The sequence below is a fragment of the Vipera berus genome (assembly GCF_964194415.1).
Source record: "Vipera berus genome assembly, chromosome: Z".
Taxonomy (NCBI): Eukaryota; Metazoa; Chordata; class Lepidosauria; order Squamata; family Viperidae; genus Vipera; species Vipera berus.
In genome coordinates, this window is record NC_138205.1 from 35,091,290 (window position 1) to 35,119,156 (window position 27,867).

The 27,867-nt window shown below is 39.8% G+C and overlaps 1 protein-coding gene across 4 annotated transcripts; it reads left to right on the forward strand.

Annotated features, from left to right (window-relative positions):
* Positions 1–269: 269 nt before the first annotated feature.
* Positions 270–27,715, forward strand: CBX1 (chromobox 1). 4 transcript variants are annotated; one of them, XM_081343477.1, is made up of 5 exons: positions 270–291; positions 17,738–17,908; positions 19,206–19,383; positions 20,500–20,594; positions 26,397–27,715. In XM_081343477.1, exons 2-5 carry the CDS (start codon positions 17,769–17,771, stop codon positions 26,539–26,541), a joined length of 558 nt encoding a protein of 185 aa, XP_081199603.1. In that variant the 5' UTR covers positions 270–291; positions 17,738–17,768; the 3' UTR covers positions 26,542–27,715. The 4 variants fall into 4 exon arrangements, with proteins under 4 accessions (XP_081199603.1, XP_081199600.1, XP_081199601.1 ...); XM_081343474.1 differs by lacking the exon at positions 270–291 and adding an exon at positions 9,136–9,338; XM_081343475.1 differs by lacking the exon at positions 270–291 and adding an exon at positions 9,898–10,693.
* The last annotated feature ends 152 nt before the right edge of the window (positions 27,716–27,867 follow it).

Sequence of the window (27,867 nt, forward strand, 5' to 3'; positions counted from 1 at the left end):
AGTGAAAGAATACATTTTAATCTTAGAATCATAGGGCTGGAAGGGATCCCGGAGGTCTTATAATCCAACCCCCTATTCAAGGTAGGAGCCTTATACCATGTAAATTAAAAGGCTGTCAAGTCTATTCTTCAAAAACCTCCAGTGATGGAGAACCTGCAAACCCAGGAGGCAAGCTATTCCATTGATTAATTGCTCTTGCTATCAGACATTTTCTCCTTACTTCCAGATTAGATCTCTCTTTGACAAGTTTCCATCCATTATTTCTTGTCCCGCCCTCTGGTGCCTTACAGAGTAAGTGTGACAACTCCTCAGGTACTGGAAGACAGCTACCATGTTCTCCTAATCATTCTCTTCAACAGGTTAGATATACCTAGCTCCCTCAACCATTTGTCATATGATTTAGTCTCTAGACCCATTATCATTTTTGTTGTTCTTCTCTGCACACTTTCCAGGTCACAATTTCTTCTGTTGTGAATAGAATGTAGTATTCTAAATGTAGTCTCATCAGCATGGTATAAAGTAGTACTCGCACTTTTTGCCAGGACTGTTAATGGTTTTTTTTGGCAGCTGCAGCACACTGCTGGCGCATACTTAAGTAATTGATCACAGGGAACTGATAGTGGTGGTTCACTAGGACACCTCAGTTCCCTTTCTCAGATCCAGGTACCATCTATTGTATATCTCTACATTTGTCTTTTTTTGCCTATGTGTAGGACTGTACTTTTCTCACCCCTGGATTAATTTTGTTGAATAGAGTGGAAACAAAAAAGAAAAAGACACATAGGAAGATTTCCTCAGCTATATGTCTCTAAAGAAGAGGAAAAATATAGAAGATATTATATCTAAATAAGCAGTGCAAAGGAAGTAAGAATTACAACCAAATAAGAAGATCAAGAAAAATTAGAAAAATACAAAAGAAACCTGTTGGCCAAAACACAAAAGCAAGAAGGTAGAGATCTAATGGAAAAAGAAGATATAAAGGAGAAATAGTGCATAGAATTATGCAAAAGAGACCCAGAATAGATGGTATATATGTGAAAGTTTATTCATTGAACTACTAGAGCGCTTCTCATGAATAAAGGTGAATATACAAGTCCCATGATAATTTTGCCGGATCCAGTCTGGGCTGGTCACCAGGGCCAGAGGTTTGGTCTTCCAAGCTTTCGGACTCATGCTGGAGCCCATCTTCATCCCCCCCCTCCCCTCCTCCCCCAAAGATGGGTTCCAGCATGAGTCCAAAAGCTTGCAAGACCAGCCCAGATTGGATTCTAGAGCACTTCTGGAAAGTGAAGGTAAATGGGTCTTAAAATACATTGCTGACAGCAAACTGCAAGATTGATAAATTACCAACACCATTTAAAGTCTTATAAAATGTTAAATTATTCCATGCATTTTGGGGGGGAAAGAGCAATGCTGAGGAGTATACAACTACTGAATAATGTACAGATTTCATATACTAATAAAATGACACTCAAAATTATAGCAAAATACTCCAAGAGTCAACAATTTGTTGAACAAGAAATGTGAGGTCGTAAGAATGATAATCAGAAAACAACTGTACTATATGACTTTCTGATTGTGAATTGAAGGAAAACAAAACAAAATCTAATTTATCTGTACTGTACCATGTACTTTGAAATATATAAAAAACTGGTTCCATTCCTTGGATCTATTTCTCCAAGCCAGTTTACTTGATAAAGCCATCCCTACCCCATATACTACACTTGATTAGAAAGTCCTTGCAGTATTGAAACTGTCTCCAAATTCAGCTGTATCAAGATACATTTTATTCTTGACCTTTTCCATGTTAAGAAACACTGGTTCTTCATGATTTGTAAATTAACATTGGGAGTTTTTTTGGTCTAGATTAGTTACTGTGCTGAATGTATCTCCAAGGTGCAGAGCTAATGCAGATGGTTGTGACAGTGAGAGAATATCATGTCTTCAGAATGAGTTACCTCAGGATCTGGCACTAGGACCTTAGTCACTATTTTAAATGAGTCAGGTTTTTTTAATTTTTATATTATATCTTTATATTATTCATGCAAGATAACTCATGTTAAGTTTTAGATTCAGGCTGAACCTTACTGTGTTCCATTTGCCTCCTTCAGTTACCAACTATTCTTTCTCTGCACTTTCCTCTTTAGGCACTAGCAAATTTCTGCAGATTGGTAACACAATTTCGTTCTGCATCCTATAAATTCTTGTACTGAGTTTTTCTGGCTTTCTCATATTCCATATTTTGATAAACCAGAAGAAATAATTAGGGATTGGGCCCTAAAGTTACGCCCAGTTTCTTTCTGGTATAATTGCTGGTTTTACTTTCCCATTGCTTTGTACAGTTGTTTGGAAGGCAAGAAAATGGTCAGCTTCTCATAGATGTCAAAACTGTCTGAATTTATCACTTTTACATTGAGAGCTGTTGGTACTTAAAAACGGGGGACAGATATCTCGTACCTGGACAAGTGTCCAGATTACTTCTTTGCTCATTTATTCTATAGGTCAGGATATTTTGATTTTTCTGAAGCTGGAATAATTCTTTGCAGGTTAAAGTTACTGCTTTTGTTTAAAGGTAAATAGACATATGCCAATCTCTGCCTAACGATAAATTTATGTAATTTTAAGGGCTCCTTCTCTTAACACTTGTCACAGGAATTACAGATTTACACTTTCCCATATAAACTTTCAACAATGTGCTCATTTCATGCCAATAAAAACACTCTCAAGCTTGCCAAAAATTACTGTCAGTTTCATGTGTGACTCATGTTTTTCCATAGCACTCTTGCAGAGTGATAAGTGTTTGCCCACAGTAAGCAAGATATTTTTTTAGTTTTATTCATTTAAATGTGAAAATACAAAAACAAATAGGGACAACAGTAGAGAAAAGGAAAACAAAAAAAATGTGAGAAAAGGGAAGGAACAAAAGCCATTGACTTCTGACTCTCTCCATTGCAGTAAAATCAGACATTAAAATCAAATCTCAACATTTTACATTTCTATAGTAGTATGCACTAGCCATTTCTGTATCAGCAATTCAGTCTAATCGGTATAACCCAAAATCATAATATAATTTTTTCCCACCTCAAGCACAAAGTCCAGAAGAGGTTTTCAAGTAGAAACAAAAATACTTATGTTCTTTTCTTTTATCAGCACAGTCAACTTGGCCACCTCTGCTAATTCCATCAGCTTTTGTAACCATTCCTCCAGAGTAGGAATCGAGGCATCCTTCCACTTTTGTGCATAGAGCAATCTTGCTGCCATCACCATATATAAAATCAGATTTCCATTTTTTTTTTCCAGTTCTCTTTCCATTAGACCTAGAAGGAAAGTTTCTGGTTTAATCTTTATGTTCACTTTAAGAATTTTCTCCATTAATGTATGAATCCTACTCAAATTTTTTTTGCCTTATCACATGTCCACCATAAATGATAAAAAGTCCCTTCTTCACATTTACATTTCCAATATTCATTTGACATACCTTTATACATTCTAGATAACTTATCTGGTGTTAAATACCAGCGATACATCATTTTGTAAAAAAATTTCTTTTAGGTTATAATTTAATGTGAATTTTAAGCCTTTTATCCACATATTCTCCCATTGTTCAAGCATTGTTCAAACTTTTATTTGCAGACAAGGTGTTCAAAATTATTTGTGCACTTGGAGGTAGTCTAATTCTGTAATGTTGTTTTCAGTGAGATGTACTTCGTCATAACAATTCACCTGATTTTCTTGAGCTCCCCCAGTGAGAAGAATAGGTAGTTGTGACCTGCTAAAGAGCTTTTCCATAGCAATATCAGATCCAGTGATGCAGCTGTTGTGGTATGCTGAGAAGAGTTTTTCTCATAATTGTCTCAAATGGCCTTTGATTTCACTTTTATTTCCTATAAGGATATAACTGAAAATCCTCTACATCAAATACTATTAGCAGCTCTTTTTTTATTTGACCATATTTTTGTTCTGTTTTTGACAGGATTCTGCATTTTCATTTGCTTGCTCTTCTACATATTGTACAGGTCTGCTCTGTTGGAGTCTGTTGGGCAAACCATATTTTTGCACGGCCTTGCCCTGTTAGGAGGAGGAATTTTCATCATTTAAATTTTAAGGAAATGGACATTTTTCTTGGATAATGTTATTCTTGGACAGTGTTGTTATTGGACAAAGTTATTCCTGGAACCAGTGCTTTTTTTGTAAAAGAAAAAGGTGCCGGAACTCACACGTTATACAACCTGCCTTGCTTACCCTACAAAGTTCCATCCAAAAAAGGAGCTGGAACTCCGTTCTGAGCGTTTTATGAGAAAAAAAGCCCTGCCTGGAACTGTTACTATAGCCCAGGGGTGTCAAACTCAATTTCATTGAGGGTCGCATCAGCACTGCAGTTGTCCTCAGGGGGCCGGGTGGGTGTGGCCAGGGTGGGCACGGCCTACTGGGTGGGCGTGGCTAGAGTGCGTATGGCCTACTGGGTGGGCGTGGCCAGCTCGACATCGTTTGCATCAAGGGTGCCTATGGGGCCCTGGGCAGGAGTGGGACAGATCTGAGGGTCTCTGGCAGAAGGAGATGGGACCGGGGCAAGTGCCAAGGCAGTGGGGGCCGTTCCCTCACTGTTTCCAGGATGGCTTTGCGGTCCACATGAAACCACTTCGTGGGCCGGATCCGACTCCCGGGCCTTGTGTTTGACATGTCTGCTATAGCCCCACACATATATTCCCATCCCTCCTAGATGTTAGGTTTGCCCAAGAGACAATAAAAAGCCAATTTGGTTTAATGATCAAGAAATTCCAGACAAATGGCTGTCCAGTCTCTTCTTGAAAACTTCCAGTGATATAGCATCCAAAATTCTGGATGTAAGCTGTTCCACTGATTAATGTTTGCATACTGCCTAGAATCACCATGAGGTGTCATTGTAGAAAATAAGTCAAATCAATCAATCAATCAGTAAAATTGTTCCCACTGTTAGGGAATTTCTCTTTAGTTCTAGGTAGGATCTCTCTTTAATGATTTTGTTCTACCCTCAGGTGCTTTGGAGAATAGGTTGATCCATTCTTCTCTGTGACAGGTCCTCAAGTACTGGAAAACCATTATAATGTCACCCCTAGTCCTTCTCTTGGTTGTATTAGATATGCACATTCCCTCAGTCATTCATCATATGGTTTAGCTTCCAGACCTTTTTCATCTTTGTTGCTCTTCTCTGCATTCTTTCCAGGGTCTCAACGTCTTCTTTGTATCATGGTGACCAGAATTGGATGCGGCATTCCAAGCGTGGTCTCACCAGTGCAGTATAAAGTGGTATTTGATTGGACTATATTTTTTAAAAAAATCAATATGTAGATGATTGTTTCTCATTTATTCAGGGGTGGCAGGTGACACACCAGCAGAATCAAGTTAGGCAGTTTTTGAATTTTTGACATGTTAAGCCCAAATGTTTTGCCATCCGTGGCCTAGATTAGAATATATACTCCATGGGTTTTGTTGGCACAATTATTCTGAACGTTTAGTAGCCTGATGGTGGTCTTTGAAATGTGATTAATGTAAGATAGAGCAATCTTTTGATAAGCTGAGATGTCTGTGCTACTTTTAATTGAGTAACATGAACGTTTTGATGAAGTTCTGAGGGTATCTGTTATGTTGACAGATGTTGTTAACTTTTTGTAATTCTGATGTACTGTATTTTGCTATAGCTTACCTGAGTGGGGATTTTTCATAGTTCTTTTTATGTCATCAGGCTTCACAATTTCAGGGAACCACTTGAGATCTTGAGGCATCATCATTGCTGATCAAATCTCTTGTATGTTCAATATGATTGTATTTGACATGTTTATTGCTCATACATTTTTTTTGCTTTAGGGCATCCAGAGTCACTCCTTGTGAGATGAGTAGCTATATAAATTTGATAAAAAACTAAATAAAAGTGCTATTGTAGTGTTAGTTTGTGGGGATGTTGTTCCCAAAACTGGGCCTAAGCTTGGTGGTGAAGCCAATTGATCACCAAACCCAAGGTATGGGAAAAAACACTTTTATTTTGGTACCAAAGAATAAAAGTCACCCCGACTTTGAAAGCTACCGAAGCCCCAATTACAATCTTACAGCAGTTTTTATAATCAAAGGTGATTCTCATACACCCCTTTGCCCACCCAACACATCCCTTTTCCCTCCCCCTGATAATACTTGCATAATATATAATATTGATTGGTTACCTGGATTTTTGTTGTTGTTAGTTGCGAAGTCGTGTCCCCATGAACAACGTTCTTCTAGGCCAGGGGTGTCAAACTGCTGGCCCGCGGGCCGGATGCGTCACGGAGAAACCGCGCCCATCCCATTGCCGGCAATGGGAAAAAAGTTCCGATACGTCGCGCGACGTCACGTGACGTCGTGAGTTTGACATGTCTGCTCTAGGCCTTCCTGTCCTCTAGCATCTTCTGGAGTCAGTTTAAGCCTAAATTTTGCAACGAGAAGCTAATGGTCTTAGCCACAGTCAGCTCCTGGTCTTGTTTTTACTGACTGTATAGAGCTTCTCCATCTTTGGCTGCAGAGCACATAGTCAATCTGATTTCTGTGTTGACTGTCTGGTGATGTCCATGTGTAGAGCCGTCTCTTGGGTTGTTGGAAAAGACCATCGTATTCTCTTGACAAAATTCTATCAGCCTGTGCCCTGCTTCATTTTGTACTCCAAGGCCAAACTTGCCTTTTATTCCGGTTATCCTTTGGCTTCCTACTTTAGCATTCCAATCCTCCATGATGATAAGGACATCATTTTTTGGTGTTAGTTCTATAAGGTGCTGTAGGGCTTCATAGAACCGGTCAATTTCATCCTCTTCAGCACTGGTGGTTGGGGCATAGACTTGGACTAATGTGATATTGAATGGTTTGCCTTGGATTCGAACTGAGATCATTCTGTCATTTTGGCGATTGTATCTCAGTATTGCTTTTCCTACTCATTTATTGACTATGAAGGCTACTCCATTTCTTCTGTGGGATTCTTGCCTGCAGTAGTATACCTGATGGTCATCTGAATTAAATTCATCCATTTTTGTCCATTTTAGTTCGCTGATTCCTAAGATGTTGATGTTCAGTGTTGTCATTTCTTGTTTGACCACGTCCAGCTTTCCTTGATTCATGGATCTTACATTCCAGGTTCCTATGGAGAAAAAAATCTTTACAGCATCGGACTTTCCTTTCACCACCAGACACATCCACAGCTGAGCATCCTTTCAGCTTTGGCCCAGTCGCTTCATTCTTTCTGGCGCTACTAGTACTAGCCCTCTGCTCTTCCCCAGTAGCATATTGGACACGTTCCGACCTGAGGGGCTCATCTTCCAGCGTCATATCTTTTTGCCTTTTGGTACTATCCATGGTGTTTTCATGGCAAAGATGGAGTGGGTTGCCATTTCCTTCTCCAGTGGATCACGTTTTGTCAGAACTCTCTACTATGACTTGTCTGTCTTGGGTGGCCCTGCATGGCATAGCTCATAGCTTCATTGAATTATGCAAGCCCCTTCGCCACAACAAGGCAGTAATCCATAGTTACATGGATTGCAGCCCCCTAAAGTTTTTTCACTTGCTATGCAAAATAGCTAAATGTCACACCATCTTTGCCCACCTTAGATCACAGGAATATTGCAAAGCTTCTAGTTTCCTGTGCCAGCTATGTCATTTTGGTTTTTCTTATAAGTGAGCTATTCATGTACCCAACATCCTGGCTAAGTGGTTGAACCTGTGAATCTGTCTCGCTTCATTGACCCTGTACCCCCCCATCCTCCCCTAACATGTCAACTGTTAGCAAGCTTATCTGCAAAACCCTCAGTGAGCAGAAAGGAAAAAAGCTGTTAAAGAAAAAGTTGTTTAAGAGTAAATGTTTCTTCTCAGAATTCATCTTCCTCACTCCCATGTCCATCACAACCACACCTGGTCTTATCTCCACATATGACCCTTCCTCTGATCCCCACCTCTGCATGTATATTCTTTCATCTGATCCTTCAGGAAGATTTGATTTATGTGGCTTGTTTTCCAGGAGACTTGAGTACGGTACTTTGGTTGCTGTTTGCTGACAAGCATTTAGAAAAAAAAGTAGTTTTTTAATCCCATCCTTCTCCGAAGGCTCAGGGCGGCTTACAATCTAAGAAGCACAAATCAATGTGCTTAGCAATAGCCTTCATTCTATGCACATGCCTGCTTATTAGGGCTTTTGCCCCCTCCCCCTCCCCGCAGCATTTTTACAAAGTCCCCAACAATCTGGGTCCTCACTTTACCTACCTCAGAAGGATGGAAGGCTGAGTCAACCTTGAGCCTGGTGGGACGAACCTGCACTAATTGCAGGCAGCTGGTGTTACTTAAGGAGCCATTAGCCCACTGCTCCACCAAGGTTTTACCTGCTTTATTGTGAATTTGATTCTTTGTGGTTAATTTGTTTTCTTTTTATCCATATTTTGGATTGTATTAATGGAACTAGTTTCTGTTTGTTGCATTGCTGCTTCCTATTCCTATAATTGTTATATGTTTGATTTGTTTTCATATGGGGGAAAGTTATTTTAATATTTCTTTTTAAAAATATTCCTGCTGTTATGGATAAGATGCTTAGTACATTAACATCGTAGGTCAATAGGATATTGTTTTAAAATTTCTGCCAAAAATCATTTTATAAAAACCATTCCTCGGGAAGCAAAGTTTCAGAAATAATTTCAGATACGTTTGCAGGCAAACTGTAGGGCTTAATGCCAGCACAAGGCTTTTCTTCCGCTGAGTTCCTTACTGTAACTACTACTTTATTAAGGCTGCAATAAGAACACTTTTTTCGGAATTAAACTCTAGAGGAATCAACTTATATAAGATGGAAGTCTTAAAACTTAAAACATATTAACAACAAAATGAAGTTGCTAGTGAAATAAACAAAAATTGGCTCTTTAAGAAAGGCAATAATCCCGATCATCCATAGTTGGTCAAAATTCTAGACTTTGTCTTTGTTTTGATGAACAAGTCTCGTTTTTCCTTCTAAATCTAAAGAAAAAGATCTGTCCGCTGATTTAGACTAAGTCTATGAACACAGTAGGGAAAAAAAACAGCATCCGGTCCCAAGATGCCGCGGGCTAGGATAGCTTCGAGAGGCGTAGAGGGGGCGTTGAGTTGTAAAGAGCATGCGTAGTGGGTCTCGGCGGGTAGAGGGGTTTCAGTGCTCTTTTGTTTGGCGGAGGCAGATCGAACGCGGGAGGCCCTTTTCCCAGCCGTTGCTCTCTTCAAAACCAGAACTGCTTTCCCCCCCCACTCCAACCGAGGCTCCGCTGCTTCTCCGTGCTTGTTTTTACCTTTACATTTCCACTTGTGGGTTCTTGGCGGGGCTATTCAAGGTAAAGAGAGGAGAAGGGAACAAGGTGGAGGGCGCCCAGATACCGCGCGCGCGGCTTTATGAGGGCGAAGCGGCCATATTGGGGGTGGGCTGAAAAGGTTTTAAGAGGGCTTCTGGAGCTCGAGACCTTGCAGAATTCGGAATAGTCTACAGGCGATGGGGGGGAAAAAGAAACGAAAAGTATGGCGTGGGAATTATGGGTGGGCTGAGGTTAGAACCCTAATTGGGCCTTAAGGAGGAAGGGCTAGTAACTGATAAGCGACGGAGTATGGTGGGGACTTTGCATGAAGAAGTACTATAGGCTGGGTAAGGCAGATGAAGTATGTATACTGCGGTATTCCGACAGACTGCACCGTAAAATATAGCAGGCTGGGGGAGAAGGGCTGTACAGGTTACCGTTTTGTGGGAGTTGCTTTTCAAAAAAAACAAACATTGAATGTATAATTGGAAATACTAAATATGTGTGCTTCATGTCGGTGAAATGAAGGGTTAATTATGTGAAGGGGGTGGGGACTGGGCGGAAATGAAAATTTTGGGTTCCAAATAGATGCACAGCTGGAGGGGGGGAAATCTTTCTGACTGAGAAAGAGGCTGCAAGAGAAAATTAGGTGGTTCTTAGAGGTTTCATTTTTTATTGGAAAGAAATACAAACAGGGATGGAGTAGATTTCTATCCTCAGGAACCGAGTAGGATTCCCCCCCCCTTAAGATTAGTGGGGGATTAATAAGATATTTAATTTGTTTTCTGTAAATACTATGGAGACTTGCAGAGCCCAGACATTCCCAAAAGCTATTGGTAGTGAGAAGAATCTGTTCAATGAATAAGTGATCTTATTTGGAGCATAGTCAAGCCAGTCACCTATTGCTGGTTAGCAAGAAGTCAGTAGATCTTAAAAGAATTGGTGAAAAGTACCTCAAGGTCTATGCCTTAACAAAATTGATGTGAAATTTATTTGAGATGGTGATACATTATTAAAAATATCTTTATGGAGTTACACTTAGGCTGTATTAAGCATTTATGATGGGTTATGTTGGAAAATACTAACTTGTGCTTTTTTATTACATTTTTGTCAGGAATTTGGGTTTTATCATACTTCATCATCAATACTGCTAGATCAGGCAAAGATGTACTATATTAACTGTTCTAAGGTACCTGACTTGAGCCTAGGTTTCCCCAGTTCAGGTTTAATACTCTATTCTTTTACCACATTGATGTATGTTTAATGCACCTAGGTATGCAGATCCAAAGAATTAAACAGACACTGTCAGTGATGCTGATAAGAGCAGTATCTGCAACCCTGCTCAATTGTTTCAGGAGCCCTTCACTGAACACTCAATCATTTTGCTGCTCCTGATAGTAAGTACTTGCTCCTGGGGTTTCAGTACTAATTTATGTTCACAAGGTAGTTTACAGTATAATAAACCATGAAACACTAAATTGCAAATGTAACAGTATGAACTTGAATATAATGTGGTGTTTTGGTTAGAGGGTTGGACGAGAACCAGAGAGACCCAGGTTCAAGTCTACATTCATTGGATAACTTTGGAGCAATCCTTACTGACCTTGGTCAGGATGTGAAAATAAAACAAGGTGGGAGTACAGCTAGTCCTCGACTTACGACCACAATTGAGCCCAAAATTTCTGTTGCTAAGCTAGACAGTTGAGTGATTTCCCATTTTATAACATTTTTTGCTATAGCTGTTAATAACTGCATGATTGATTTACAGCTTAAGTGAATTGTGATTAAGTGAATCATATGGTGGTTAAGTGAATCTGGCTCCCCCCCCCCCTTCACTTTGCTTGTTGGAAACTAGTGGAGAAGATTACAAATGGTGATTACATGACTCACGGACAATACAACTATCATAGTAGTTGTCATATGGCAGTTGTCCAATGCCTGAATTTTGATTATGTGACCATGCTACAGCGGTTGTAAGTGTGAAAAAGTGTCATAAATTGCTTTTTTTCAGTGCCATTGTAATTCAAACAGTCACTAATTAAATTATTATAAGTCGAGGACTACCTGTATTATATGTATCAATTTGAAGTACTAGAGAAAAAGTGATATTCACATTCCAGATGCACAGGAATTCTATAAATGTCTCATTTTGAACTCCGTCACTCTGCAGAAGTTTAATCCTATTCATTAGTTGCTCCCCTACTTTGTTATGGGTTAATCTTTTTTTTTTCTCTTAGCAGGTTTCAAATGAAAACTTAGCTTAATATATACATAGTCCATTAGAACTGAGCTGATATCCTTATGAAAGATTACAGTACTTTGCAAAGAACAAGCAAGGAAAACTGACCACTCATTATCCAATATAATTGTTTATGGCTTGATAGTATGGACCAAGAACTAGTAACCTATCACAAATATTATGCAGTATTTAATGTATTTTATGCTTAGGAACTAGTAATAATTGAAAATGAATTAGTTATATTAATTATAAGTATTTATGCCCCCCTCCTTTCTCTTTTCTATTTAACTGCCCAGATATTATAATCAGTTCTAGATATGCCTGGTAGTGTTTTTTGGTGAGATTGGTGAGAAGGAAATTTGTAGCAGAATAATTAAATGAAAATATGTTTGCATTGTGTACCTAATGGGAATTTAATTGTGGTGCAATGTAGGGTCATGAAAATGAAATTACTAAACAATTTGTAGGACTCCCCCATAATAATAAATATAAATGAACTATGCTGCACATTCTGAAATTATATGAAGCTTATGGTTGTATTGTATTGTTATAACCTCTTATTACAGCAATTGTATTTATAGTGAAAATAAATTGCAAATATTTGACTTAATTCTCCATTATTTTATAGTTATTTACATACTTACTTGGATTGTCTTGATGTGTTTAGTACTTCCTGCTTGAACTATATATTTTTGTTTTTGTTTGGTTTGTACTACAAGTAGTCCTCGACTTGTAACCATTTGTTTAGTGACCATTCAAAGTTGCAGTGGCATTGAAAAGAGGAGCCTATGACTGTTTTTCACATGTACAACTGTTGCAGCATCTCCTTGGACATGTGATCAAAATTCAGATGCTTGGTAACTGATTCATATTTATAACAGTTGCTGCGCACCAGGTCACCTTTTGCAACTTTCCAACAAGCAAAGTCAGTAGGGAAGCCAAATTCATTTTACAACTCTATAAGTAACTTAACAACTGCAATGATTCACTTAACTGTGGCAAGAAAGGTCGTAAAATGGAGCAAAACTCAACTGTCTCACTTAGCAACAGAAATTTTGGGTTCAATTGTGGTCGTAAGTCAAGGTCTACCTGTATATGAATAAGGAAACAGTAATATGTATTGATCAAATAACCTCAATGCAATTTGAAATAAATGGTTTTGGTAGTGGAGAAATTAGTTTAATAAAGAATTGTAGGGTGGCAGATGGATATAATGGAGAAGAGTGATAGTAAAACATGTAGAAGGGATAATTTTATAATAAAAGGATATAGTTGAAGCAAAAAAGGGAAAGAATTAAAATATTGTTTTTATAAAGCTAAGATGAAATATACTGGGAGGAGGAAATTTTGCCAACATACATGCCCTATCGTAAAGCATTTTTGTTATAAAGCAGGCACACTGAAGCATGAGATTAAAGAGAGGAAAGTGTAATTGAATCTTCCTTGAGCTTTTCTTCCCCATTCAAGAGTCTGGAGGAATTTGATGAAATGGAAACTAAGTAAGGAAAAAAAATCTTTTGTACATCTTCCTTTCTGTAGAGATTATGCTCCTTCCATCCTAGTTAACATCATGTATCATTATTGGAAGAAAGATAAATTTCTTTTTATAAATACAACACATAGAGTCCTTGAAAAACAGAATCACATTAAAATAATCCCATTTCAAAGATATGTGAGCATTAAAAAGCTGTAGCCCTTCCCATCTATTTCTACATGCTGAAATGGGAAATAACATTGGAAGATGAAACAGCAGAGAAAGTTTGTGTTTCCTGACTGCATGCCATCTCTTTAGCATAAACTTTTGGTATATCATGGAAAAGTTTATTGAAATAATAAGTTTTGACAAAAGTCTTGCTCACAATGTCATTTTACACATACTGTAGAAAACTTTGAAAATATATATAAAGTCTGTACATGTTGGGAAACTTTGAGCCAGGCAGGGAGGATGGATTAAGCAGGGAACTACGGTAGCCTTGAGTCCTTGCACAGCCGCAAAAGGCATGAAACTCATCCTCCTAGAACAGGGGTCTTCAAACTTGGCCCTTTTATGACTTGTGGACTTCAACTCCCAGAATTCCTCAGCCAGGCACGCTGGCTGAGGAATTCTGGGAGTTGAAGTCCACAAGTCATAAAAGGGCCAAGTTTGAAGAGCCCTGTCCTAGAATTTTGTGGGACCTTATCTAGTTCTTAAGAGAAAGCAAGGCAGTCTGGAGAAATTCTTGTACTGGTAGAACACAAAGTTGCTGAATTGGGCCCTTCATGAGTCCAATTTAGTTGCTTGCATCTGACAGTAAGAATTTCATAGAATTCCATTTTTAAAAATATTAATATCTAAAGCCAATAAGGAATATATACTTGTTGGAAAAGGAAAATAATACTCAAATCTCATATTGTGCAAATTCTTGATTATTAGAATCAGTGTAATTAAGCACAGTTTAGATTTGAATCAGTGTATAGTATTTGAAGGGAGATCAATCAAATGCTTGCCTATTGTTCCCTTTATTTCAGTTAAGATGTCTTTTTCCCAAAAACTTCATTGTTTTCCAGGTTGTCCATCTCATTCTGGCTTTGGACTATTCTGAGTCTTGGCGCCATAAGATTATTAAAATCTATATAAAATTGTATGTTTTTCCCTTTCCTGTTTTAGGGGGATATGCATATGGTGAAAATTGAAATAAATTTTAAAACAACCTTAATTCAAGGAAATTTGGATTCTCAGTTAAATCCATATGCAAGTACTGTAGAAAGTTTGTATTTATAGTTTTATTCATAACAAAAAATGTGAAAATACAAAAGCAAATAGGGACAACAGTAGAGGAAGGGGAAACAAAAAAAATGTGAGGGAAGGGAAGAAACAAAAGGCATTGACTTCCAACTCTGTTGCAGTAAAATCAGACATTAAAATCAAATCTCAACTTTTTACATTTCTATAGTAGTATGCACTAGCTATTTCTGTATCGGCAAATACATCTAAGCAGTAAAACTCAAAATCATAGATCATTTTTTTCCATCTCAGGCACAAAGTCCAGAAGCGATTTCCAAGTAGAAACAAAAGTACTTATGTTTTTTTTTTTTAATCAACAGTCAATTTGGCCATCTCTGCTAATTCCATCAGCTTTTGTAGCCATTTGTCCATGGTGGGAATCAAGGCATCCCAGAAGGAAAGTTTCTGGTTTAATTTTTCTGTTCACTTTTAAGAATTTTCTGCATTAATGTATGAATCCTACTCCAATATTTCTTTCCCAAGAAAGTTAATTCCCATTAATTTGAATTAATTTGGATATAACTCAATAATGTACTTATTTAATCATGTATATTTTATTCTGCTTTTCAAATAGTAATGCATCAAAGGAGCTCACATACTAAAAAAAAAAGACACTGGCTTCAAGCTTACAAACTGAAAAGACTTAAGTCATACAAAGAAAAGGGAGTACAGACAGAAAAAAGATTTGTTGGTGTGCCCAGAATGTTAAGAAGCCATACTCAGAACAGTTCAAAACTAGAGTTCCCACCATTTGTAAGCTAGTTTAAGCTTAGAACATGTTCTTTAGAAATTTCCCTTCCTTCTCAGTCCCTGGTCATAGACATCTCCTTAGTTAACCATTCTTCACTGCAAACTAGACCCTTTTCTAAATCCTAGCTGTGCTTGACGGCCCCTTTTGTCTGTTTTTATCAGACCCCAACTGAGACAAGTGTATCCTGCTGCTGTGACATGCTTTGCCGGCAGGATGCCTCTACAATTTTCTTTTTCCAGTAGACTGTAATTCTTCATTTCCAGGAGTAGCAAGCTGTTTAATCTAGTTTGCATGCTGGATGCACTTTTGTTGCTCCTACTACTTGAGAATGTTGAATCTTCCTCTATCTTTATCAAACTATTTTTCTATCACAGTGAGGGGAAAAATTATTTGCTGATTTTATACGTTTGCCCACTGACAAAGATGATCAATCAGTAATTTAATGGTAGGTTTATTGTAACAGTGAAAGACAGAATAACAACAAAAAATTCCAGAAAAATGCATTTCAAAAAAGTTATAAATTGATTTGCGTTTTAATGAGTGAAATAAGTATTTGATCTCCTAGCAATCAGCCAGATTTCTGGCTCCAAGATGTTTTTTATACAGGTAACAAACTGAGATTAGGAGCATTCTCTTAAAGGGAGTGCTCCTAATCTCAGCTTGTTACCTGTATAAAAAATGCCTGTCCATAGAAACAAATCAGATTCCAAACTCCACCATGGCCAAGACCAAAGAGCTGCCCAAGGATGTCAGGACAAGATTGTAGACCTACACAAGGGTGGAATGGGCTACAAGACTATCGCGAAGCAGCTTGGTGAGAAGGCAGTAAGAGTTGGTGTGATTATTTGCAAATGGAAGAAACACAACTGTCAATCTCCATGCAAGATCTCGCCTTGTGGAGTTTCAATGATCATGAGAACAAAGGAATCAGCCCAGAAACACGGGAAGATCTTGTCAATGATCTCAAGGTAGCTGGGACCATAGTTACCAAGAAAACAATTGGTAACACACTATGTCATGGACTGAAATCCTGCAGCACCCGCAAGGACCCCCTGCTCAAGAAAGCACATGTACAGGACCATCTGCAGTTTGCCAATGAACATATTTTATGATTCAGATTAGAACTGGGTGAAAGTGTTGTGGTCAGATGAGACCAAAATTGAGCTCTTTGGCATCAACTTGCTGTTTTTGGAAGAGGAGGGATGCTGCCTATGACCCCAAGAACACCATCCCCACTGTCAAACATAGAGGTGGACACATGTTTTGGGGGTGTTTTTCTGCTAAGGGGACAGGACAATTTCACCACATTAAAGGGACGATGGACGGGACCATGTACCATCAAATCTTGGGTGAGAACCTCCTTCCCACAGCCAGGGCATTGAAGATGGGTTGTGGATGTGTATTACAGCATGACAATGACCCAAAACACATGACCAAGGCAACAAAGGAGTGGCTCGAGAAGAAGCACATTAAGGTCCTGGAGTGGCCTAGCTAATCTCCAGACCTAAATCCCATAGAAAATCTGTGGAGGGAGCTGAAGGTTTGAGCTGCCAAACATCAACCTTAAAAACTTAATGACTTGGAGAGGATTTGCAAAGAGGAGTGGGACAAAATCCCTCCTGAGATGTGTGCAAACCTGGTAGCCAACTGCTCTGATTGCCAACAAGTTTTGCCACCAAGTACTTAGTCATGTTTTGCAAAGGGGTCAAATACTTATTTCATTCATTAAAATGCAAATCTATATTTTTTTTTGAAATGTGTTTTTCTGCATTTTTTTTGTTCTGTCTCTCACTATTACAATAAACGTATCATTAAAATTATAGATGATTATTTTTTTGTCAGTGGACAAATGTACAAAATCAGCAGGGAATTAAATAATTTCCCCCTCGCTATATGATAGAACCTATGGGTTTTTCTGAGAGTAGCAAAAGAGAATGTGATGGCTAATATTTCTTGCTTTGAACATAAAGATTCATTCTGAGGAATTTAAAGTTGAAACAATGCTTTGTTTCCTGCAGTGTGTTTTGTTCTTGGAAGAAAACCTAGGTTGCATAAAACTTGTTAATAGTCATCTTAGTTGTCTTAAGTTGCATGTGCTATCCTAGTGGAATCAGATTCCAGAGTTGATCTGTGCGTCCTACTAATTAAAAAGGCTATGCTGTTGAATCAAATCATCACAGGTAATGGACATACGAATGCCATTCAGCAAGGCTTGGGTTTATGTCCTAGTGGTCAGTGGATAGAATCCTGTATTGCAGGCTAACTCTGCCCATAGTGTGGAGTTTGATCCTGATGGACTCAAGATTAATTCAGCTTTCCATCCTTCGAGGTTGGTAAAATGATGACCCAGAATGTTGGAGGTGATATACTGACGTCGTGAACTTTCCAGAGAGGGCTGTAAAGGCTGTGGGATGGTATATAAGTCTAGGTGCTATTGCTATTGTGTGGATATTTGTAGACCATAGATGTTAATAGGACTTACATATTTCATGTATGTTTTTTGTGATTGTATTGGCAGCCATGTATCCATGAAGGCATATTTGGGTTTAATTTTTCCATTATTGTTTTATGGTTGAATACTGGGTAGAAAAAAATATAGCAACTACTATTTAGTACTGCTGCTGTAGCTCCCAAAGGTTCCCAATCAGCATTTTCATTCCTGATATCTCTTTCTTTATCTGTAACAGCCTCTTCTAAACTGCAAAGCTGGCGAGCACAATGGGAAAAAAGCAAAACAAGAAGAAAGTGGAGGAGGTCTTAGAAGAGGAAGAGGAGGAATACGTGGTGGAGAAAGTTCTTGACAGGCGGGTGGTGAAAGGCAAAGTGGAATACCTGCTTAAGTGGAAAGGCTTTTCAGAGTAAGGCTGCTTTCCTTTATTTTGTAGTTCTGTTGAAAAGAAAGATCAGCTGACATCAGTTTTTGAAGACCTTATGTTAACATTTCATAGTGCTTGTTTTTTTAGAGTGATGGCTTTTTAAAAATCCGGTTCAACTTTTTAAAAATCTTACCTTGTGGTAATGTACTTCAACTAGTAAATAGCTGGGCTTTAAAAACCTATCCTACTAAACAAACATTTTATATTTGTTTATGTTATCTTCATTGTACCTTTCAGCAGCCTTCAGGCAAATATGACACTTTAGGAAAAGATGTGGTAATATGAACTATATGTTCCTGCAGGATAACAATGTATTTAAAAATCAGATGTACATTGTTCTTCCCCAAAAAGTGCTTTCTGATTTGGACAGTTCTTTCCTTACATTTTTAGGGATGCGGTGGCTCAGTGGGTTAGGACGCTGAGCTTGTCGATCAGAAGGTCGGCAGTTTGGCGGGTCGAATCCCGAGTGCCGCGTAACAGAGTGAGCGCCTGTTACTCGTCCCAGCTTCTGCCAACCTAGCAGTTCAAAAGCACATAAAAATGCAAGTAGAAAAATAGGGACCACTACGGTGGGAAGGTAACAGCGTTCCGTGAGCCTTTGGCGTCTAGTCATGCCGGCCACATGACTACGGAGACGTCCTTGGACAAGCGCTGGCTCTTCGGCTTTGAAACGGAGATGAGCACCGGCCCCTAGAGTCGGAAACGACTAGCACGCTTGTGCGGGGGAACCTTTACCTTTTCCTTACATTTTAGATAGGTTGGTGAACATGTGCAGATACTTCTATATATGTTTTGCCAGGGATGTATTCACTGTCCCTGTCGTGCATTATGCCTTCTCGTATGAAAGACTTCTTGCCCTCCAGGAGCCTTGCCTAAACCATATATTTATTAGTAATGAAGAAAATGAAATGCTATTCCTTTTTTCTTTCAAATCTGTATTTTAATTCATAAAACCAAGACTCGCACAGAACAACAAAACCACTGAAATCTTGGTAATTTGGTTCTTGTCACTAGATACTTTGTATGTCATGCAACATTCCTTCTGCTTTAGTTAAAATAAGCCATATTCCCAGGTTTTGTAACTTTTTTAAGTATAGGGAAAGTTTTCTTATGTACTCATAAAAATGTCAGCAATTACGCCAGATTTCAAATAAATAGATTTAATACTTTTCCATTTATGCCAAGAATTTCCAGGTCTGATAATCAAGTGTCTTTAATAATATATAACAGAAATACAAAAATTATAGTTACAAACTTTGGTATTTTGGCTGCATTGCAGTGAAGATAATACATGGGAGCCAGAGGAGAATCTCGATTGCCCTGACCTAATTGCAGAATTCCTGCAATCCCAGAAAACAGCACATGAAACTGACAAGTCAGAGGGAAGCAAGCGCAAGGCTGAGTCAGATTCTGAGGATAGGGGGGAAGAAAGCAGACCAAAGAAAAAAAGAGAAGAGGTAAGGCATATTCCTTCAACATGTGATCCACTGAAGTTTGCTTATATCTTATAGTTAAAGAGAAAAAGAGAATTAGATAGACATTTTAAAGAGAGGGACATAATTATAGTTTACAGCTAAGGATCTTTGAGAAGCATAAATATCTTAAAAATAACTTTTGCTGTCTGTGATTTTGAAGAACTTTATTCTTTCCCCCAGGTTTATCTATCTTGTTTAACATTCTTTTAGGTTTTTACATACTGTCTATTCCTTTTCTGTTTTTTTTTCTGTTTACAGTTAGATTCTTCTCCATTCATCTTTGAAACGTAGTTAAATTCCCAATTTATAGCTATGAAACTTTCATTGCAATATAATGCAGAGTTTTTATCCCATTAATATTTATCCATAGCCCATTGTTTTGATATTGCCTAGAATTTTAAAATAAAATTTCAAAGAATAAATGATCTCTGGTAGCTGCCATTAAAGAAGAGAACAGTTCATAAAAATAACAGCTCAACTTTATTTAATTTTGTTAAAGGTCTGTCCTTAAAATTACATGAGATTAGGGTTTATGAAATCAAACAGTTTTGAGCAAGAGAAGGATAAGGGGTGACATGATAGTGTTCCAATATCTCAGGGGCTGCCACAAAGAAAGAGGGAGTCAAGCTGTTCTCCAGGGCACCTGAGGGCAGGACAAGAAGCAACGGATGGAAACCAGTCAAGGAGAGAAGCAACCTAGAACTAAGGAGAAACTTCCTGACAGTTAGAGCAATTAACCAGTGGAACAACCTGCCTCCAGAAATGGTGATTGCTCCAACACTGGAAGGTTTTAAGAGGAGACTGGTCAACTGCATTTGCCTGAAATGGTATAGGGTTTTCTGCCTGAGCAGGGAGTTGGACTAGATGACCTCCAAGGTCCATTCCAACTTACTACTACTACTACTACTACTACTACTATTATAATATAAATTCCATATAAAAATAGATACTATATTCTTAATTTAGGATTCCTTTATATCTAGAGTATAGCAGAAACCATTTTCTGGAAGTAATGTTTTGTGTTATCTGATGGGTGCTTGATCTGTTTGTATTAAACTCTAAAACTAGCAATATTAACATTTCTATTTTGTTCTTTAGGCTGAAAAGCCTCGAGGGTTTGCAAGAGGGTTTGAACCAGAACGAATTATTGGTGCCACAGATTCCAGTGGGGAGCTCATGTTTCTAATGAAATGGTAAATTTGTCCTTTAATTTTTGAAGCTCTCATTGCACATCTTCAAATAGAAATGTGATATTTACTTATATAAATGTTAAGGAAATGCTGTGACCTAATGTCAGACTGCTGGATAAAGAAGAATAAACTCAGATTAAATCCCAAAAAGACAGTGGCTATGGGTTTGGAAGCAATCTGATTCTATGGATATTCCATCCCTGTTCTGGATAAGACCATATTCACTTTACCAGAAATAGTCAGCTCTATTTGGATTATTGCCTTGCACTTCCATCTGGATTGCCTTTGAGAAGGCAGTTCATCTAATCCAAAAAGAAGTATACTACCTTGTTTCCCTGAAAGTAAGGCCTGCCCCGAAAATAAGCCCTAGTTTGGGGCTGAGGTACAAACCTAAAAATCAAGCTAGGGTGGGGGTGTGGAGCAGCACCCCACACCCACTTACCTTTCAGCCAGACCCCTCCTCACTGGCCCACTTCTGCGGCATCTTCTGCAGCCAGGCTTGCATTTCTCAGTCACAGGACTTTCCAGAAGGCCACTGCAGCCGAGAACCGAGCTATGGATTCAATCCTTAGCTCAGTTTTGCAAGACCTCTGCACCTGAATCCATAGCTCGGTACTCGGCTGCAGTGGCTTTCTGGAAAGCGCTGATTACAAAACGCAGGCTGAAATGCAGCTGACAATGAAGCTGCTCCTTCGCAGAAGTAGTGGATGGCTGGGTAGGGCTGTCAGTGCTGGAAGTGAGTAATAAAAACCATCCCCTGAAAATAAGACCTGGTGCCTCTTTTGGAAGCAAAAAAAACTAAAAAACCCGCGGTCTTATTTTCGGGGAAACACAGGTAGTATGCTCATGTAACTCTACCACTATCTGCACTAGCTACCAATTAATTTCAAAGTGCAAGTTGTCACTTTGTACTTCTGGTTTTAAATTATGGTGCTACCTGTTCCTAATGGTTTCCACCTGACCAGTTAGATCAAGAAGAATAGGCTCCCTTCTGGATTTCCTCTTTTTTAAAAAATACCATTTACTGTGACATGTATTCTCAGTGGCAGGTCTTTTCCATTGCTCCTCCCCTCATTTGACTTGCTCCAACATTACTAAGATTTTTATTCACTTAATCTTGTTTGCCTGTGGCAGAATCTAAGGTCTTGAATTGGTTGACAGTTGGAATAGCATATAGGCTTTTATGCCAGTGGTGGCGAACCTATGGCACATGTGCCAGAGGTGGTACACGGAGCCTTCTGTGGGCATGTGCCATCGTCCCAGCACACGTGGTCTCTAAAAGTTTGCCATCACTGGCCTAAGGCCAGCTAGCCTGGAGCCGCCGTTGGGGAGGTGCTCCCTCCCCCCACGCAGCAGTGCAGACATGCCATGCTTATAGGGCAGGGCGGGGCCTCGCAGAGGAGGAGGAGCTCGTCCATCCGTGGTGAGCTGCAGCTGCGCTTGGCGGGCAACCTGTAGGAGCCTGACCCCATCGCGCTGGCCATGTAGTTGTGGTTCGCCCTGCTGTGACTGCTCCGACGGCGCCTTCAAACAGCCACCGTCCTCCAGTGGGTCTTTGTCCTGGCACTGAGTGAGGACAGGACAGGGCCAACGGCGGCAAATTTGGCTATATCCCAGCCACAGGGGAGGTCGCAGGAGAGGCAACGCTGGCTGGCAGTCATGGTCAGTGTGGGGCGGCAGGCCTGGTAGGCACAAACAGCAGATCTCCATCCAAAGCCCTGACTCATAGGAATGGATGGAAAGAAGGGAAATTGAAAGAAACGGTGGACAGCACCCTGCAAGTGGAGCGCGAAAGGGCGTTCTGCGAGGAGGGTTGGGGTGGGGGGACCAGGACGCTCCGTGTGACGGGTGGGTCAGAGCAGTGGTGGTGATGGAGCGCTCCGTTGGGGGGGGAATAGTGGCTGGTGGCAGGGCACTTCTCATTCTCATTGCGTTTTTCCCCCCTGACCTTTAAACCATTTTTTAAAAACAGTTGTATCATGGAAAAGCTAACCCATGGCTGAATGGAATACAATGGCCTCCTTGAACTTACCTTCTTACCACCCGTCAGTAACAACCCCACAAAAATCCCACCCCTGTGGTGGGATTCATTCCATAGAACCGGTACCTATTTTATTTTGAGTTCAGAGAACCGGCCCAGAAATGGCCAGACTAGCATGCATTCACATGCCTTCAATCCCTTCTTTCCTTGCATTCACGTGCCTCCAATCCCTTCCTTCCAATTTGGCTTTGCAGCAAGCAAGCAAGACGGTTGGATGCAGGTGAATGCACGCTAGTCTGGTGTCTCAAAAAAACCGGGTTTTTCCCCCTGCTCCTGACAAGTGAAAATACTCCACCTTACCTGAGACCAGATTTTTTTTCTCCACTCGATATTCATTGCCAGACTGTTCTACTTGATGCAGCAGAATGGGAAGGATCCACATTCTGTAGCAAGTAAACTTTAAAGAAAGTTTTTAAAGGTATGGCAGAGAAAATAATCCACCTTATGTGGGATCAGGGTTTTTGTCTCCGCTCCCCTCACACACATCGGTACTTACCATGGCCGCCAGCCACTTCCGTAGGTCCATTAGGCCACCGCCCAGAGCTGCACGCCTGCCCAGCATGAAGCAAGTGAAGCAGTCAGCTAGGAAGCCCTGCTTAGAGGTGGTAGAACACACCCAGGGCCAGTAGGCAAAAGTCCACTACGAGTGGGGAACGCAAGATCCCCATCGGTGTCATGGCCACCTAGACCCAGCAGAGATGGGGGGAGGCACACAAGCCTAGCTGGGACTGGGGGGCCATGACGCCGATGGAGATCCGGCTTTCCCCACTTGGGGTGGCCTTTGGCTTGCGTGGGCGTGCTCTACCACCTCTACTCAAGCTTGCTAGCCAGCCAGTTCACCTCCTTTGTGCTGGGCGGGCCAAATGCTCCAGGCAGCGGTGGTAGCCTAATGGACTTGCACAAGCTGCTGGCACCGGCAGCCCAAGGTTGGGCTAAGGTGCGTCGGGTGTGCGAGGGGAACAGGCTCCACATGTGTGTCAAGGGCAAATCTGCAAGGCGGCCAAGGAGATGACTAGCAGCAACCTGCTCTCCAGCCGCAAGCAAAAACAGATGGGACGGAGTACGTGTGTCTGGCGGTCTGCCTCCCCCCTCCCCTATTCTGCCTGCTGCTGGAGGGCTGGCCCAGTATTGGCAGTGGCCTGCGGAGCCCCAGAGTCCACTGGTCGAGGGGCGGGCAGGCTGTGGCTGCTGACGGACACTGTTGGCCCCCATGAACTCACTGTGTGCGGGGGCTGATGGTGTCAAGTAGAAGCCGCCCCAGCCTTGTCTCGCCTTGCGGCATTGGCACCCCTGCCTCGCCTCACCTCACCCTGCAGGATGAGCCTCCTGCCCACCATCCCACCCGCCACAGACCCCCCTGGATCTCCCCCAACCCTGCCTAGCTCCAACAGGTGTCCCTCCCCATGAGCAACATCTAGGTGGCCACACCCAGTGCCACGCCCACTGTAGCTGCACCTGCCAAGTGGGCCCCGGTACCCAGCGATACATAAGTGGGTTTTGGGTTGCAGTTTGGGCACTCGGTCTCTAAAAGGTTTGCCATCACTGTTATATGCTGTCCTGAATTAGCTTGCTTGTTTAGCATTAAAGCAAGGTGCATAATCTTTTGCTGGTACTGTTTTTTTGTGTACTCTACTTTCAATCATTCATTTAGTGACCACTCAAAGTTCTCACACTTATAACCATTGCAGCGTTCCCATGGTCACATAATCAAAATTTTGGGACTTGGCAATTAGCATACATTAATGACAATTGCACTGTTTCAGACTGATGTGATCACTTGGCTTCTGACAAGCAAAGTCAATGGGAGAAGCAAGATTCACAATGACCACATGATTCACTTAACTGCAGTGATTAGCTTAACATAACAACTGTCTTGCTTACCAACATAAATGTTGGGCTCTGTTGTGGTCATACGTCTAGGACTACCAGTCCTGTACTTAGATTTTCCATTAAAGAAAATGCTGTATAAATTTATTCCAAAAAACATAATTATTTGTATAAGATCTGAGAAGTGATTTTTCATTTTAGAGATCAGCCACCTTTCATTATAATTGTCTTATTGATAATGTCAAGCATAAACCAGTGGAACATTTAATGAATGAATTGTGAAATATTTCCTGTTCCAAAAGATTCACATCTTGACAACTCCAGGTCAGATACTTGTGACCTTGTGAAGAATTAAGAAAGTTCAACTTGTCACTAGAATGAAATGTTTTGCATGCAACCACAAACCTTCAAAGTCTGGTTTTGCCAAATTGCAGGTAGTCCTCAACTTAGAATTGATCATTTAACAACTTTCAAAACTACAGTAATCTCAGAAAGGTTACTTCCTGACCATTGTAAAACCATGCTGTCCTCATGTGATTACAATCCAGCTTCATGCGATCACAAGCCAGATGCTTGGTAACCTGTTCGCACTTGCAGCCAGTTGCCAGGGACCCTGCAATCTTGTGGTTGCCATGTGCAGTCTTCCCCAAAAAATCAGTGGAGAAGCAGGCAGGGAAAGTTGCAAGCTGCTGCCAAGAGGGCACCCTCTGAGAACTGAGACACCTACTGGGGGAATAAGTCTCTAAATTGTTAAACTGCCCACTTAACAACCTGGGTCCTAGGAGATTGCTTAATAGCAACAACTGGGAGTGTCAGGATTGTGGTCATTGAGCAAAGTATTTTATTTATTTATTTTATTACATTTATATACCGCCCTTTCCCGAAGGACTCAGGGCGGTTTACAGGGTGATTAAAAAACAAAGATACAAAAGTTAAAAACAGATTAAAAAAATTATATTCGTCCCTGCATAAATAAAACCCCAGTTAAAATTAAGATTAAAGCTAAAATTAGAATTCTCAGCCTGGTCATATGGATGTCTCACTTAACTGCTCAACTACCGAGGTTTCAGTCCCAATTGTGGTCTTAGATTGAGGATTATCTGTACAGACAGTCCTTGATTTGTGATCTGTCAGTTAATGAATGAAGTTAAGGCGGATTTCCAGAACTACTTAAAGTCTGTTTTCTGAGTTACAATGGCCACAAATACAAACATGCATGCTGTCATGTGATTGCATCTTAGGTGCTTGGCAACTCCTTTACAACCATTTGCAGCATCTTGTGGTCACATGACTGATTTGCAATTTTTTCGCTAGTTTCCACCATTTATTTTTAATTTCCAGAAAAATTACCTATTGGAGAAAATGGAGTTGCTTAATAACTGCATGTTTGCTTAATGACCACCATTAAAAAATCAGTTGTAAGTTTGAATCTCTTGACTTACAACCTCAACAATTTTAACAGCTGTAATTCCAGGCCCAATTGTGGCCATAAGTCAAGAACTACTTGTACAATTTCTAGCATCCTTCATTGTTAAACATGCTGACAATAAAGGTCCAAATAACCTTTACTTTGCAATTCGAGGGTCTCAGTCTACTTCTGTGATCTAAAAGGACAGTTACAGCTGCAAATATATTGCCCATCAGAGGTTGAAAGTATGATGTCATAGTATTATTGCACATTAATGGGATGCCCTACAATTAGAAAATATCCAGTGAGTTATCTTAAATTAGAAGGAAAAAAATAAAAATGGTTGTAGTTGCTACCAGAACACATTGACATTGATATATGTTACAACTTTAAACAATAAACTCTTTTAGAGTTTAGATGACATGGTACGACGACCATCTATATTTTGAAAAAGGATTTTAACACCAATAGATCTTTATCATTCTTTATGGGATAAATATTAAACTTTTTTTTTCTCTTGATTATCTAGGAAAAACTCAGATGAAGCTGATCTGGTTCCTGCCAAGGAAGCTAACATCAAATGTCCACAAGTGGTCATCTCGTTTTATGAGGAAAGGCTCACATGGCACTCCTATCCCTCAGAGGATGATGATAAGAAGGATGACAAGAATTAATCTGCTTGTTATTCTTTCCTCATTCCTCCTTTGGCTGACTTTTGTATTAAAATACCAGACTGTGGGTTTGAATATAAGGGAGAAGTGAAGAAGCTCTTGGCTGAGGAGGATGCCCTCTGTAGAAACAGGACAAGATTTCTCCCTATGACAGTGTGTTTATGTTTATATATATATATATATATATACACACACATATATGTATATGTATAAAACATATATTCATATAACATATATATTCATAATCTGTCACCTTGATTGGAAGAATGAGCCACCAACAGAAAACAGCAAGTAGAGGTGGCGTGTTCTCTAAAGATCACCTGAAATTTGCAGCCTTTTTCTCAAATAGTGTTAACTGCATTTTTACAGCTTAGCATGTGTGTGTAGGTTTAATTCCTTTTGGGGGTATTATTTGTGTATTGTTGGGGTGGGAAGGGTAGGTATGTTCCAGCTGACTTGAGACGAAGAGTGGTTCACAGTATTCTATAGCCAGAATTATAATTTTTTAAAAAAATCCTGTGTCTTACTGCAATTAAAAATGTTACTTTTAACTGAGTAAAATTACTCAGTTTTGAAATGCTGGAGCAAGTGTTAGCATTAACAGTTGAGAGTGTAATCAGCAATTCAACTAATACAAGAATTATTGCCGCATCTAAAATTGGGAAAGATAAAATTTAGACCCTGTAGTTGAACTGGGAACGCCTTGTTCTAAAATAACCTTTCTTTTCTGCATCCTTTTAATATCTTTTTCCATAGAATTAAGATTACTTTTTTTAAACTTTCCTGTATGTATGTAAACTTGAGAATCAAAATGAGTGGTGGCAAAAAGCAGAAGAAAAAACTACTTTGTATAGCACAAATAAGTTGCAGAATATTCTGTAAACACTTTCTGTCAGACTTGGGCATTATTACTTTTTTTGTCTTAGCCCGCCCCCGATTTCAGTGTAATAGACTTCTGTTTTTACAAAGGACACAATTTTACCAATGCATTTGCTCAAATCCTAGTAAGCCACCAACTCCTTCACAGGGCAGTATGTACGTAGAATTGTATTGTACAAATCTTTTTTAAGATAAAGCATGTGTAGGCTTCTGTGAAAATGTTGTCTAAAACTTAAGTGTTTGGATTTAACTTCATAATGAGCTGTCTTTTTGTCCTAATAAAATTTTAGATTTATAATCCTGACCTTCCTTTTTCTTTTTTCTTTAGGCAGGGTCTTTGCAAATATTACATAATGGGACATGAATCTAGAATTTAGGGAAAAATTCATAGCTTTAAATTTGTTCATGGCATTGTACAGCAGGGTGTCAAACTTAATATCACTGAGGGGC

Bases quoted from the DNA above. Each gene is read 5' to 3' on its own strand.
- CBX1 (XM_081343477.1), top strand. From the start codon at position 17,769: ATGGGAAAAAAGCAAAACAAGAAGAAAGTGGAGGAGGTCTTAGAAGAG. The intron at 17,909-19,205 runs GTAAGGCTGCTT...GCTGCATTGCAG, and splicing joins AAGTGGAAAGGCTTTTCAGA to TGAAGATAATACATGGGAGC. The intron at 20,595-26,396 runs GTAAATTTGTCC...TTGATTATCTAG, and splicing joins CTCATGTTTCTAATGAAATG to GAAAAACTCAGATGAAGCTG.